Source organism: Actinia tenebrosa, unplaced genomic scaffold (genome assembly GCF_029948245.1).
Source record: "Actinia tenebrosa isolate PJP-AT-01 unplaced genomic scaffold, QUT_ActTen_1.0 PGA_scaffold0__85_contigs__length_37466705, whole genome shotgun sequence".
Lineage (NCBI taxonomy): Eukaryota > Metazoa > Cnidaria > Anthozoa > Actiniaria > Actiniidae > Actinia > Actinia tenebrosa.
Window position 1 is genome coordinate 6,295,063 of NW_028292569.1, and position 13,111 is coordinate 6,308,173.

The 13,111-nt window shown below is 35.6% G+C and overlaps 3 protein-coding genes across 3 annotated transcripts; all 3 read left to right on the forward strand.

The window, feature by feature from the left end:
• Positions 1–218: 218 nt before the first annotated feature.
• On the forward strand, positions 219–3,580 carry LOC116293448 (uncharacterized). The gene is made up of 3 exons (XM_031700871.2): positions 219–478; positions 1,548–1,657; positions 2,204–3,580. Exons 1-3 carry the CDS (start codon positions 427–429, stop codon positions 2,438–2,440), a joined length of 399 nt encoding a protein of 132 aa, XP_031556731.2. The 5' UTR covers positions 219–426; the 3' UTR covers positions 2,441–3,580.
• Positions 3,581–4,380: 800 nt separating this feature from the next.
• Positions 4,381–8,049, forward strand: LOC148913347 (uncharacterized). The gene is made up of 3 exons (XM_089027631.1): positions 4,381–4,537; positions 5,527–5,636; positions 6,908–8,049. The coding sequence occupies exons 1-3, from the start codon at positions 4,486–4,488 to the stop codon at positions 7,142–7,144; spliced, it is 399 nt and encodes a 132-aa protein (XP_088883757.1). The 5' UTR covers positions 4,381–4,485; the 3' UTR covers positions 7,145–8,049.
• Positions 8,050–10,065: 2,016 nt separating this feature from the next.
• Positions 10,066–12,419, forward strand: LOC148913348 (uncharacterized). The gene is made up of 5 exons (XM_089027642.1): positions 10,066–10,136; positions 10,560–10,672; positions 11,016–11,075; positions 11,830–11,919; positions 12,264–12,419. The coding sequence occupies exons 2-5, from the start codon at positions 10,568–10,570 to the stop codon at positions 12,309–12,311; spliced, it is 303 nt and encodes a 100-aa protein (XP_088883768.1). The 5' UTR covers positions 10,066–10,136; positions 10,560–10,567; the 3' UTR covers positions 12,312–12,419.
• The last annotated feature ends 692 nt before the right edge of the window (positions 12,420–13,111 follow it).

Genomic DNA, 13,111 nt, shown 5'->3' on the forward strand with positions numbered 1-13,111 from the left:
GTCCGCTTGGGATCCCTGTGGGCCACCGTACTGTGACGCTCCAACATCTTTTTTTTTTTTTCATCCCAAATATGTCGTGACATTTGGAATGCGAAAATATCCTGTTTAACAAAAACTTGATACTTCATTCCAAAAAGGTTTTGCATTCATAAGAATGTCATCAAGTCATTAATCTGACATTTTGCGATAAAACGTCTTCTCAGTGATTGGCTGATTTCTTTATGGCATGGTTCTGTTAAACATCACAGTATGCTGTTACTAATTACATAAAAGAAGCGTCCAAATGGTTGCTGTTTTATGATTGGCCAATTCTTGACAAGAAACTTGAGCCATGAGCAAACATACATGTTAATTGTTGGTCCTGAATCTGTTGCCGAAGGAACTGTTATGATTCCTGTAAATTTCTAACGATTTTAGACGACAAAAATGCATGCAGAACTCGTGGTTGCCTTCGTTTTTCTTTCACTAATATCAGCAGGTAGGATTTAGCCGATTTTTGGTGTTTTATCTGGGTTATAAATGGCTTTTTTTCTGGTCAAATAAGCGTGGTTTTTAGGCGGTAAATCGTAATTCAGTTTTCTATGAGTTCCAAAGCGTTATGTCATAAGTCCTCGCTTTTAGACGGGTTTAAGCACATCCTAAATTGGTTTCAATCGACCAAGCAATACCATTAAAACCACTAAATAATATTGTGGTTGATTTTGCCTGTTACTTCAAAAGATATATCAGGACGAAGTCCTTAGAGACTACATGACTTATTCAGTTACAGCCTCTAAATAACGCTTGTAAATACAATACAAAACAGACATTCAAGCAGTACTCTTGTGTTATGACCGCTTGCAAACTCATGTGTTTGTGGCTCTGTAGATCTTTATAGTTTCAGTTTTGATATTTATTGGGTTTTACTAACTGAGCAATAAAGAACTTGAGTAACAACCATACTCCAATTCAAGATTCTGATTTCAAGGGAATTTTGACCGATACTTATGTTTTTTTTTTAAATCAAGAACTTAAAATGCTCCTCGAACGGCGTTAGAAATCGAAATTTCTTACTTTTTTTTTTTTTTTTGAAATCGAAGATTATTTCTAAAAATTGAATAAGACGGAATAATAAATTCATTGAATCACATTATTATATTGAAGATGATACGACTATGATTATGATGATGATAGTGGTGGTTTATTGTCTCTATTCTTGTAGGATGTTGTTTTGCAATACCGTTATACGACTGGGCCCGGTTGTACAAAGGGTGGATAGCGTATCCGACGGATAAATCCTTATCCAATGGATAAATTGATGCTGTTATCCAATAAATTTATCAACTGGATAAGATTTATCTATCGGATAGCACTATTCTCTCTTGGTACAACCATGCCCTGTAGTCTTCTTCAGCGGTCGTTGTAAGACTCTTTCCATATTCCCCCACGGAAGAATACGACTAAGAACGGCGGCAAACGAGATTAACACAACCACTGCTCTTGTTGTTTTGTTGCTGCTTGTGTTTTGGTAACATCGTATATTTTTCTCTATCTATGACACTTCCTAGTATCATCCCTGGACTGTTACGTGTGTGGTAGCACTGAATCCTGGTCTATGTGCATGAAGAATAGATTCGTTGAAACATGTAAGCCATGGGAAGACCGTTGTTATAAAGCAGTAAGTATCGCATCGTTCTTTCTCTATCTAAATCTGCCTTACTATCATGCTCGAATTGGGCTAATTTGGGTACAATTATAAATTTTTCATCATGCTGCTCGTGTCGTAAGTCCCTTTTCTGAGAGCAAGCATGGTGCATTCTGGTATATTTTGGGTACAAACACGTTGATCAGCATTCCCCTGGTGTTGTAATTGGTCTTTCTTGAGATCGAGCATGGTGCATTCTGGTATAGTTTGGGTACAAACATGTTGATCAGCATTCCCCTGGTGTTGTAATTGGTCTTTCCTGAGATCGAAAATGGTGCATTCTGGTATAGATTTGGTACGACCGCGTGCGCATCATTGTGCATCATGCTTATCAGATGGCGTTGCTTGTACCCACGCTAGACCCCAATGCACCTGGTTCATCGATCTATAAAAGACCCGCGTTGTGGAGGGAGTGAGTGCTCAATGAACCGAGAGGGAAGTTCGACCCCCAAACAAGATTAAATGGAAAAGTTGATACTAATAGCTAAAACTGGGTATTCTTATCGTTTTTTCTATCAGTCAGTAGACACAACCTACGAGGGCAAAAAACTCACCCGTTTTACACGTGGGTGCACATCAGCCAAGCTCTGCTACGACAAATCTATGCCTGATTGCAGGGCAGGCATAAACAAAGATTACTCTTTACCTTGTAATGTCTTCTGTTGTGCTGGACGGATCTGTAATACTGGAGCTCTTCCTGTAGTCAGCGGTATCGTTATCGTGACATGCGCTCTACTTGGTCTCCTGCTTTTCTAGAAAACGTCAGACGCTGATTGGCTTAAATAATAATGAGATGTGAAGAGTGTTAGGAAATTTTGCACTTTTAACACCACTTCAATGGAGTTACCCGGTGAAACGTTTAGCTTAAACTTAATGCTGTACAAGGACACAAGTGTAAAAAGTTTGCTCGTGGTCTACATTTGGATGCAAACTATATTCTTGGCATTTACAGCAACAATACTTGTAATTACAATCACAATATAATCCGCTCTGATACGTATGTTCCCATCCAGTGTCTAATGGACCCTAGGATGCGAGGCTGACATGATAATATGAAAAGAAATTACACTTTTCCTCGATGGAATTTGTGTCTTTTTCTTTTTTTTTTTTTTTTTTTTTTTTTTTTTTTCTTCTTTTTTTTGTTTGTATTTCCATGTTAGCCTCGTATCCACGATACTTACCAGGTGATCTCGTTTTGACAGCCCATCAAAAACCAGCCAATCATCGCGCAGGAAGAAATCTGATCTGTCGGTCCATCGAAAAAACATGGCGACAACATTCTATCTATTCTTATAACGAATACCTATTGGTCTAATGGTGCGTTATGGTTTCAATTCTTTATGAAATTATCGTGAAATGATAGCTCTTTGTTACAACAATCCTTTGCGCGCGTTCCCTGAGATCACCTGGTTTGAGAAGGGTCCATAGCATTAAAAATACAGCCAATCAGAAGGCAGAAAATCCTTTGTACATTCCTTTATCATTCTATTCTTTTTTTCCATCATGCGCTGAAGTTTTCTATAGTATGGGATGTGTTTTCTCGCACACCATACTATTTTCACTTGTATTTTCTTGTATAAAGCTATTTCGAAAAAAAAAGTTTGATGAAGGTGTTTGTTCCATCTTACCCGTTGCAAACCATGCCCGAACGGGATTATGGGCGAACAATGTAAACAGCGAAAGGCCACAACTGAAATTTTCCTACACTTTATCTGCACGTTTTTCTAGCATAATTTCTTCCGTGCTACGACATATGAATATAATAGCGATTTTAAAGTTAGTATAGCACAGGTAGCCCTTGGTTTCTGTGGTGTCATGTTTTAAGAAAATGTATGGCGATAGTTAAGAACAACTCAATAAAATCGTCAAAATGTGAAATAAAGTAAAGAAATCTTAGCTGTCCTTTGAAAAGTAGTACGGATCTCTTTCGCTCTGTGTACTTAGATTTTGGATTTAGGCCCCGTCCACGCTATGCCGGATAAATTTGAATCCGAATATTTATTTATTCGGTTCCATTTCGAAAATTCGTTTTCGGTGAAGAATTGTTCCGGACTAGTGTGGACGGTAGGCCTAACCGAATAAATAAAAATTCGGATTCAAATTAATCCGGCATAGTGTGGAAGGGGCCTTAATCAGTTTTAACGTTTTCCCCCTCCACTTTCCTCCTCTTCTTTCTTAACAGTGGAGGGAAAAAAATTTAAAACCTTTTAAAATCCAAGATAATTTGTACGATTTTGTTACGTTAGTTTACTTTTTCACGGTTATTATTTTGAAGTCTTCGTATTCTCAGAAAGAATAGTAGATTTCAATATTCGAATAATAAAACCATTTATGAAATCTAGGAGGGTATAAATGTAAGCTTGAGTCGTTTTGACTTGAACAATATGGATTTTAGAGGGTCAAGTGCGACTTCCTCTCTGTAAAACGATTCATTGAGAGAAGTCGCGTACTTAAGATGTCGTGACAGTTGGGATTCGAAAACATCCTGCCTAGAAAACGTGATACCCTTCTTCATACCGAAAATGTCTTAGATTCAAAAACGTCAGTTTAATCTGACATTTCAAGATAAAACCACCTTCCTGATTGGCTGATTTATCAGTGGCATGGTTCTGTTAAACGTCACTTTATGGTGTTACAAAGTACATAAAGAAGCGTCCAACTAGTAACCGTTTAATGATTGGTCAATTTCTGACTAGATGAAACTTGAGCTTTGAGCAAACATTCATTATTGTTAACACTGCATCGGTTGCCGAAGAAACTGTAATGATTCCTGAGAACTTCTAAAGATTTTAGACGCCAAAATGTATACTGAACTCGTTTTTGCCTTCGCTTTTCTTTCACTCATTTCAGCAGGTAAGAATAACGCATTTATAAGGATTAGAAATAGGTTTTTTCACCGTTAAATAAGCTTGTTTTTTTGGGCGGCAAATCGTAGTTAATCGTCCAATAGTTTCAAAACGCTAGGTTAAAAATTCTCGCCTTTAGACAAGTTAAAGCACGTTCTAAAATCGCTTTATTCCATCAGGTTTAACCCACTTAATCTACCAAGGTATTTTTGTGGTTGATTATAATATTTATCTTGAAAAATCTGGACAAGACTCCTTTAAAGTTGCTTTAGTATTTACAAAACGAGCTCAATGCAAGACAATACGAAACATAATTAAAATAGTATTCCCGTGTTTGAATATTTGTAAACGCGTGTAATTGGCCACTCGGACATAATGCTTTACATCTCTCCATGTTTTTCCTACAATGTTTTTTCTGCGATACAAAACTTCTGAAGACAAAAGTAATAAAATCTACGGTATTAACGAATTTGTCTCTGGTCTTCACTGATCAGAGTCTGTCTTGACTTGTCATGGCCGACGATTGCCCTGCGAGCAGATCAAGTTATTCTTCCCCTCCGTAGGGACCCTGAACGACAAGCTAGTAGAGTTGTTTGTTGTTTTTCTCGCCGGGGTTTTTCTCCCTCGATTTAAAGCGAGAAAGGATGGCAGAAAAAGACTTCTTCATAGGCATATTTTGTTATATATATTATTATCATTAATTAAAATGTATGGCAACTGAATTTTTCTATATCATTTTTCTTGTGCCTGCTTCAATAAACTTGGAATAAAGGGCGTAAATATGCGGAACCCTGCAAATACCTGTCCATTTTTGTTTGTTTTCTGTTCTGTTCTGTTCTGTTCTGTTCTGTTCTGTTCTGTTCTGTTCTGTTCTGTTCTGTTCTGTTCTGTTCGTTTTGTTGAGGTATTATTTTCTATTATATGGCCTAAAATGTTATGATATCATGTGATGTTAAAAACGTCTATGTTTATTGTTTATGTCCTTTGGTTATATAGGTTCAGCTTTGCAGTGCTACACTTGTGGAAGTACAGAATCATGGGCGATGTGTATGAGAACCAGATACGTACAGACCTGTGAACCATGGGAAGACCGTTGTTATAAAGCAGTAAGTACCACCTCGGTCTGTCTGTCAGTCAGTCAGTCAGTCGGTCAGTCAGTCGGTCAGTCAGTCAAAAAAAATTTTTAAAATTCTTTATTTGTTTCTTGATTTTTTTGTGAGATTTCAGCATGCAATTACTAGTTATAAATATTAGGATAACCACCATAGGATAAAAGTTGCAAATTCGGCGTAAAAAACGTTTTACGATCCACACGATCCAGTTAATCGCAGTCCAGTCCATTCCAGCTATACGCGGTTCCGGATTTTCCAAAATATATAATCTCTCATAATCCAGTATTTAGAAGCACAAATCAAATTTTAGAAATTGGGCATGTTTTTGTTATACATTAACATCATCCATACCCTTTGAAAAGCTAAAAAAATTCTATGAAAAAAATTTCGATTCAAGATCCAGTCCAATAGGCCCTTTTTGCCTTCGTATGCAAATTGCCCATCTCTGACTATGTGAGAATTCCCTTGAGAATTATTCTTTTATGAGAACATGTCAAACTATTTACATATGAAAGAATCAACTCTCTATCATTACAAAATAAAAAATCTCTAAAAATAAAGAATTTAAAAATAAGTATTTTATTTTAAAGTTTGACAATGGACTAATTTTGACTAGGAATATGGATTAGGAATGAGCACAGACACCCAACAGGATGCTGATTAAGATACTGGACTTTATGTGACTGCTGGACTCAATATTCCCAATACATACTCAGACAGAAGTGCCCTAAGGCCAAAAATGCACCAATTGGGAAAAAATGATGATGATGATGATTGAGCATTGTTTTACTATAGGCATAAATTAGTGATATTTAATATCAAAATATCGACATATATATAGATAGTCAAATATAGTAACACAAATCTCAAAAGTACTAAAGTGACTGACTGGCTGACCAACTGAGCGACAAACTGACAACCAACTGACAAACTGACCCATCGACTGAATGAAGGAATGACTGACTGAATGACTAACTGACAGACAGACAGACTGACAAACCGACTGACTGAATGAATGAATGAATGAATGACTGACTGACTGACTGACTGACAGACTGACGAGCCGACTGACTGACTGACAGACAGACTGACTGACAGACAGACAGACTGATGAACCGACTGACTGACTAAGTGACTGACAACAGACAGACTGACAAACCGACTGACTGACTTACAGACAGACAGATAGAACAACTGACTGACTGACGAACCGACTGACTGAATGACTGACATACTTACTTACACTCAAACATCATTTTGTTTAGTCAGTAGACACTTCTTACGAGAGTCGCCGAGTCACTAAATTCACAAGAGGATGTACATCAGCCAAAATGTGCTATGACAAGACAATCCCTGACTGTGGTGGAGGAGAAGGAAAGAATTACCCATTGGCTTGTGATGTTTATTGCTGTTCTGGGTACATCTGTAATACTGGTTCACTTCCTGTTGTCAGCAGTATTGCTATCGTTACATGTGCTTTACTTGGACTATTATTTTTGTAGAATAGAATTCTGAACTTTTGTCATTGAAATGATGCTACTGAGAAGTGGAGTAAACAACAGGCTTTCCAAACATGAGAAGAGAGAGAGAGCAGTTATAAAATACTGAAGCATTGAGCTCCCCTTTAAACTTTACCTGTTTGGGTTGCCTGTGTTTTTATATCTTTTCTAAACTATATATATTAGAGCTTGTTTTGTTTTGAAACCTTGTTTGGGTTGCCTGTGTGCAAACTGCTCCACTACCACTGCTATAACTAAATATAGCTTTAAAAATAACCCGAATTCAAAAACACTTTTTAGATGAAAATATATTAAGGAAACATTAATTATGCAGGAGATATAACATTAAAAGAACGTGCATAGTGATTGACTTATTTCGGTATTAGATTGAAGTACTTTTATATAATAGTAGAGTGATTTTAATAGGCTAAAATCTCACACAAGTGAAAGGTCTTATAAACCGGATTAATATCTTCCGAAAAAGAATTTCAAAAATGTCATAAAAAGGTATTTTTAAACTCAACTTACGTTTCCCGCCGTCTTGTATTCGACTTGGTGTGACTAAGCTTCCCAAGTGTGCTTTGCGGTCCAAATTCGAACCCAGTGCCCTGCTCAAAAAAAAAAAATCAAAGTTGAAAGCTATATGTTGTCCATGATAAAACGATATGTGTATTTGTTGTTGTTGCTGTTGTTTTATGAGATTTGTTGTGTTAATTATAAAATCTTTGAACATAAGTGAATCATATATTTGCAGCTTGAAACATAACGGTATAATATATAATAATAATAATCTTTCATTTGTTAGTGCAGGCTGATTATTTTAGAACACAAGCCCAAACCAACATCTTTTACTTATTGTAGTCAATGCATCTCTTTTGGAATAATTAAACGAAACATTTATCTATCAATTTTTAATATTTCTCCGATTTTCTTCCCTCCGCAAAAACTAACCGCTAAATTCCCAGGGTTGTGGCTAGATGGGATGCTCGCAGTCTGGACTGCGAGTATCCCATCTAGCCACGTACAACCCTCTCTCAATCACCTGGACTGCGAGTATCCCATCTAGCCATAACCCTTGAGAATTAGCCGCTCTCACTTGTCAGTCGACTTAATGGGTGCGCTCCTAGATCACCCTAGAGGTTGTTTTACGTATCGATAATATTTGAATTAAGATTGAAATTCTCGCAGACGTGATTTATATCGGTGGTAGTTCAGAACCCAGGAGGGCCTCACGTCCACACTTATATTGAAGGCCATGAAGGATACATTAAAAGTAAAATGAAAGAACAATGATATACACGTAAATTATGTGGGAAAATGCCATAAGAAGCTTGACATATATAACTCTATCAATATCTGCAGCTGCAGGATCTTATTAATGGTATAAGCCTGAAGCGAGATGACGTTTTACCCCCGACTCTATACCTTAATAGTTTTTAAAATTCTTTCATATTAAAATTTTTGATTCCTTAGAGAATACAGGAACAATAGTCATAATTAAAGAACAAAAGCAATATGAAAAGGATTATGGTCTAGAGACGGGGGTAAAACGTCATCTCGCTTCAGGCTTATTCAACATGTGCTCATCCTGATTTTATTTATGATCACCACTATTACTTTCATTCGTTGTTTCTCAGTTGCGTTGTTTGCAATAATCTTCTTTTATTTAACATCAGTTTCTCGGCTACGCCTCGTGAATCCACACTACTTTGACAATGTGATGACGCAATTTATCGTCAATAAGAGGACAGACACATAAAAAACTGATGTCTATTTGTTTTTTACAATAACAAAAACGATAAAAACGTCTCATTTTTAGCGATCAAAACCACCAACGGAAAGAGCACGCGCTCGTTGACGTCAGCCTTATCTGTCTGTCCTCTTATTGATGACAAAAATTAAATTAGAAATTTGTAAGTTATTGTAAATTTTTTTTTAATGTGTGTGTGATTTATTTTTGTATTTTCAGACACTTAAACGACATTTCTTCGCCCTGAAGTGAACATGCCTCGCGTTCTCAATACGAGTTCGCCTTTGCTCAGTCTTACCCTGGATTGCGTACAAATGTGTTCTTTTCTTTTCTTTTAAAAGGTCCATGTCATATTATCAACTTTTATCAATTATCAATTTTTATATACACCTACTTGCAAGAACGTTGTCATACAAGAATAGGACATTAGTGATTTAGAGAGAAAGGAATACATTAAAAGACAAAAGAAAAAGTTCAGCTTCAGTGATTTTCTTTTGTTTTTTAATACAATTCCTATCCCACTAAATCACTAATGCTCTATTTTCGTATGACAACGTTCTTGCAAGTAGGTGTATACATAGTTTTATATATAGCAAATTAGTTTATAGTATTGATTATATTCTATTTACTATTTATATATATCCCCTTTGTTGTATAAAATGTAATTTAGCCTAAGGCTGCGATGTTTTTGAAATAAAGCTATCTATCTATCTATCTATCTTGTAAAGTAAGGAATGCACGTACTATGGAGCAATACAAGTTGATTAAGAATCCAGGGATTTTAGTTGAATGGCCGAATATGTTAACACATAACTGAGGCTAAGGCCCCGTCCACACGTATCCGGAAATTTTTGTATCCGCAAATTATTTTTTGCGGATACGAAAATGTTTGCGTCCACACGCATCGTATTCGAATCGTTTTCACCGTCCACACGTATCCGTTTTCGTAAAATTTGCGGATACGGACACAAAAATTTGTGGACGCGTGTGGACGCAACCCGTATCCGTAAAAAAAAATATTTGCGGATACGTGTGGACGGGGCCTAAGGCTGAGCAAAAGAGAACTCGAAACTGGAGTGATTGGGACCATTAATAGAATAGCTATTAAGAGATGTAAGAGATGCTAATATAATTAATTAGATAATTAATCAAAACTTTAATTTCATTCGAAACAAGCATATAAAAATGAACGTAACAGTTTTTGATTCACTTACTGCATCTGAAGGGACAAAGGGAAAATTGCAGGTAAATATATTTTAAATATATTTTGTAAATATATTTTTTCATTTTATTTTATTTTATTTTGTTTTGTTTTGTTTTGTTTTGTTTTGTTTTGTTTTGTTTTGTTTTGTTTTGTTTTATTTTATTTTATTTTAAATGTTGATGAATTTTTAAGGGTCAGGATTTTTTAAAATCTATTTTAGCTTCGGCTCCCGTTTTACCTGTTTTTTTCTTTTTTTTTTTTTTTTTTTTTTTTTTTTTTAATAAATTCTTACGGCTCCGTTGCTTTCTTTCCTTATTCTTTTCTTTTTAACGATGTGTAAAACATCTTTTCCCTGACGATATATAAAGGAGAGAGACCCGAAAGCTCGTGAAGCAAAACGATTATTCTCAATACTGTGTTGACAAAATGAGCTTTTAAAACCACAGAATCCTATCTATTTACAGAAGCCAAAATGAAGAACCTCTTTATCTTGGCCATCGTATTGATGTTGGTTGCTGCGGTACAAGCCAAATATTTAAGCAGCTTCATAGAAATGGAAGACATGGAATGCACAAAGGTAATTAAAAGCTATCAAAAGTATCACTTTTTCCTTCTTAAGTGTCTTTGTATACAAAATGCAGAATTGTAACTACCTTTATCTACATTTAGGTTTTCGTATGATTTGAGATAACATGGGCGGATCCAGGAATTGTTCCTAGAGAGGGGTGCACCCTTTGCTCAAAATCAAACTTCAAAAATGCATTAAATTATATCAGCTCATTGGGGGGGGGGGGGGGGGAGGGAGGGGAGGGATGTTGCATTCCCCTTGCACCCCTCTCCTAAATCCGCCCCTGGATGATCGTATAATCACTTTTATCTTTATCGTACTTTTAAACTTTTAATTGCATTTATTAACTCAGGGATGTCTTAGAAAACTTGTAAGTTGTAAGCTAGGGATCTGTGGTTGTCTGTCATGGAAGGTAAGAGCTTGTTTATATTAATATATTACGGTATCATCATTACTATCATCAATATGTTGATTATTATCATCATCATGTGACATCATCATCATGTCATCATCACCATCATCGTGTATCATCATCACTACCATCATTATCATCATCACCATTATCATCTTCAACATCATCTTCATCATCACCGTATCGTCACCATCATCATCATTATGATCAATTGAAATACTCTTATGCTTGATAGACAATAAACATCATCATCATCGGCGTTATAAACCATAACTATTTCTTATATTAGCATTATTATTACGGTCGTGTGCACATACCATCAACAAAAAATCTAATTCATTGATCCAGCTCCATGCAGTCGATCCATCCATCTTCCCATCGATCCTCCTCCAACCACTAGGACTAAATACCCAAAATACTAGCTATACTCTACATTTCAAATCGACCACGTGATGCAAATGGTGTACCACGTGAACAAGTATATGATACCACGTGACCGAAGTGCAGTCAGGTTTTTATCACGTGGTTTAAAAAACTAGTCCACGTGATACAACATTGGCCTCATGTGGACGATTTGAAATTCACTTGTCAGGGTTAGCATAACAGACGCTACGAAAGCGATAAAAAGCACCACTGCCTCGGTCAACTGTCATTAATAACAGTTACATTAACATTGTACTGCGTATTCGCGGACATGCATCACTTTCTTATCGTATTATAAATTGTATGGAATTTTTTCTTGAATACTCTCTAGACCAGTTGCTTCTTGAAGTGTGTCTTAGACAAAGCCAACAAAATTGCATTCAAAGCTTGCGAAAAGAGCAAAAAACAGTGCAACAAAGACGTAAGTACTTATTAATAAATAAATATGACTATTATTGCATATTATTTAATTTATGGTTATACATTAATACTTATATTTTCGCGTAATACATTTCATTATATAATATATATATATTTTTTAAATTTATTTATTTATTTATTTATCTATTTATTTATTTATTCATTCATTCATTCATTCATTTATTTATTTATCTATTTATTTATTTATTTAGTATTAAGGTTTCAATATTGTTCTAAATTATAGATCTGGTTACTGAATTTATTATTGTTATTACTATTATTATTATTAGTAGTAGTAGTAGTATTATTAGTATTAGTATTACTATTATCATTATTAATTTCTAGTGCAAAAATGAAGGAAATGTAGAGCCAGAGGGAAGTGGAGGTTTGTGAAGACTGCCCAACAATGTGCTGAGCTTTCGTTTATGACTGAATATTGGTAATAAAATGTTCATTACTTAATGAAAGTCCAAATAAATAAAAGAGAATACTGCATGAGAATTACTTTAGTGTGATGGCATGTTGTGCGGGTTACTGCTAGGCTATCGTCATGGCTTACATTAAGTCTACCAAGGCAGACAGACAAGCAGAGACAGACAGAGTCTAGACCGAGTTTTGGTAATTGACAGAGTTTTTGTAATTGATCGAGTGTTGGTGATTGACAGAGCTTTTGTAAATCGACCGAATTTTCGCAATTGGACTATTTTTATAAGCAATGATTGACAAAGAAAACATATGAAACGTGCTTATGTAACGCAATGCACTGATAAGTGTACACATTCAAGCCAGTAACGCAATCGACAAACAAATATTCAATTACAATCGAAATGACGATTTTGAACCATTCCGCGCGCCATGCAATACCCAACATTACATATCTGATCAGATTACAGCTTAAGGTGGCTGACTACTTTGCTAAATAATAAACAGAAAATTGAAAATTGGAACTTTTTCGACCTCAAATTTAATGCTGATTTTCAAAAAAGCAAAGAAAAATGAGACAATCACTCCGGAATGACATGCGTTGGTACAATTTTGGAATCTCTATACAAAAATGTTTTTGCAAAATTTGCGGGTTTTGTCTTGAAGTTCAAAACGTGTATGGTTCTTCAATAAAATTGTGAAGATTATCCAGCTGTTTTTGAGCACGCGCGCATCGTGGGCTTAAATCAAATGTTAAAGAAGTAGTCAGC

Bases quoted from the DNA above. Each gene is read 5' to 3' on its own strand.
- LOC148913348 (XM_089027642.1), top strand. From the start codon at position 10,568: ATGAAGAACCTCTTTATCTTGGCCATCGTATTGATGTTGGTTGCTGCG. The intron at 10,673-11,015 runs GTAATTAAAAGC...TTATTAACTCAG, and splicing joins AAGACATGGAATGCACAAAG to GGATGTCTTAGAAAACTTGT. The intron at 11,920-12,263 runs GTAAGTACTTAT...ATTAATTTCTAG, and splicing joins AAAAACAGTGCAACAAAGAC to TGCAAAAATGAAGGAAATGT.
- LOC148913347 (XM_089027631.1), top strand. From the start codon at position 4,486: ATGTATACTGAACTCGTTTTTGCCTTCGCTTTTCTTTCACTCATTTCA. The intron at 4,538-5,526 runs GTAAGAATAACG...TTGGTTATATAG, and splicing joins TCTTTCACTCATTTCAGCAG to GTTCAGCTTTGCAGTGCTAC. The intron at 5,637-6,907 runs GTAAGTACCACC...CATTTTGTTTAG, and splicing joins AAGACCGTTGTTATAAAGCA to TCAGTAGACACTTCTTACGA.
- LOC116293448 (XM_031700871.2), top strand. From the start codon at position 427: ATGCATGCAGAACTCGTGGTTGCCTTCGTTTTTCTTTCACTAATATCA. The intron at 479-1,547 runs GTAGGATTTAGC...GACACTTCCTAG, and splicing joins TCTTTCACTAATATCAGCAG to TATCATCCCTGGACTGTTAC. The intron at 1,658-2,203 runs GTAAGTATCGCA...TTTTTCTATCAG, and splicing joins AAGACCGTTGTTATAAAGCA to TCAGTAGACACAACCTACGA.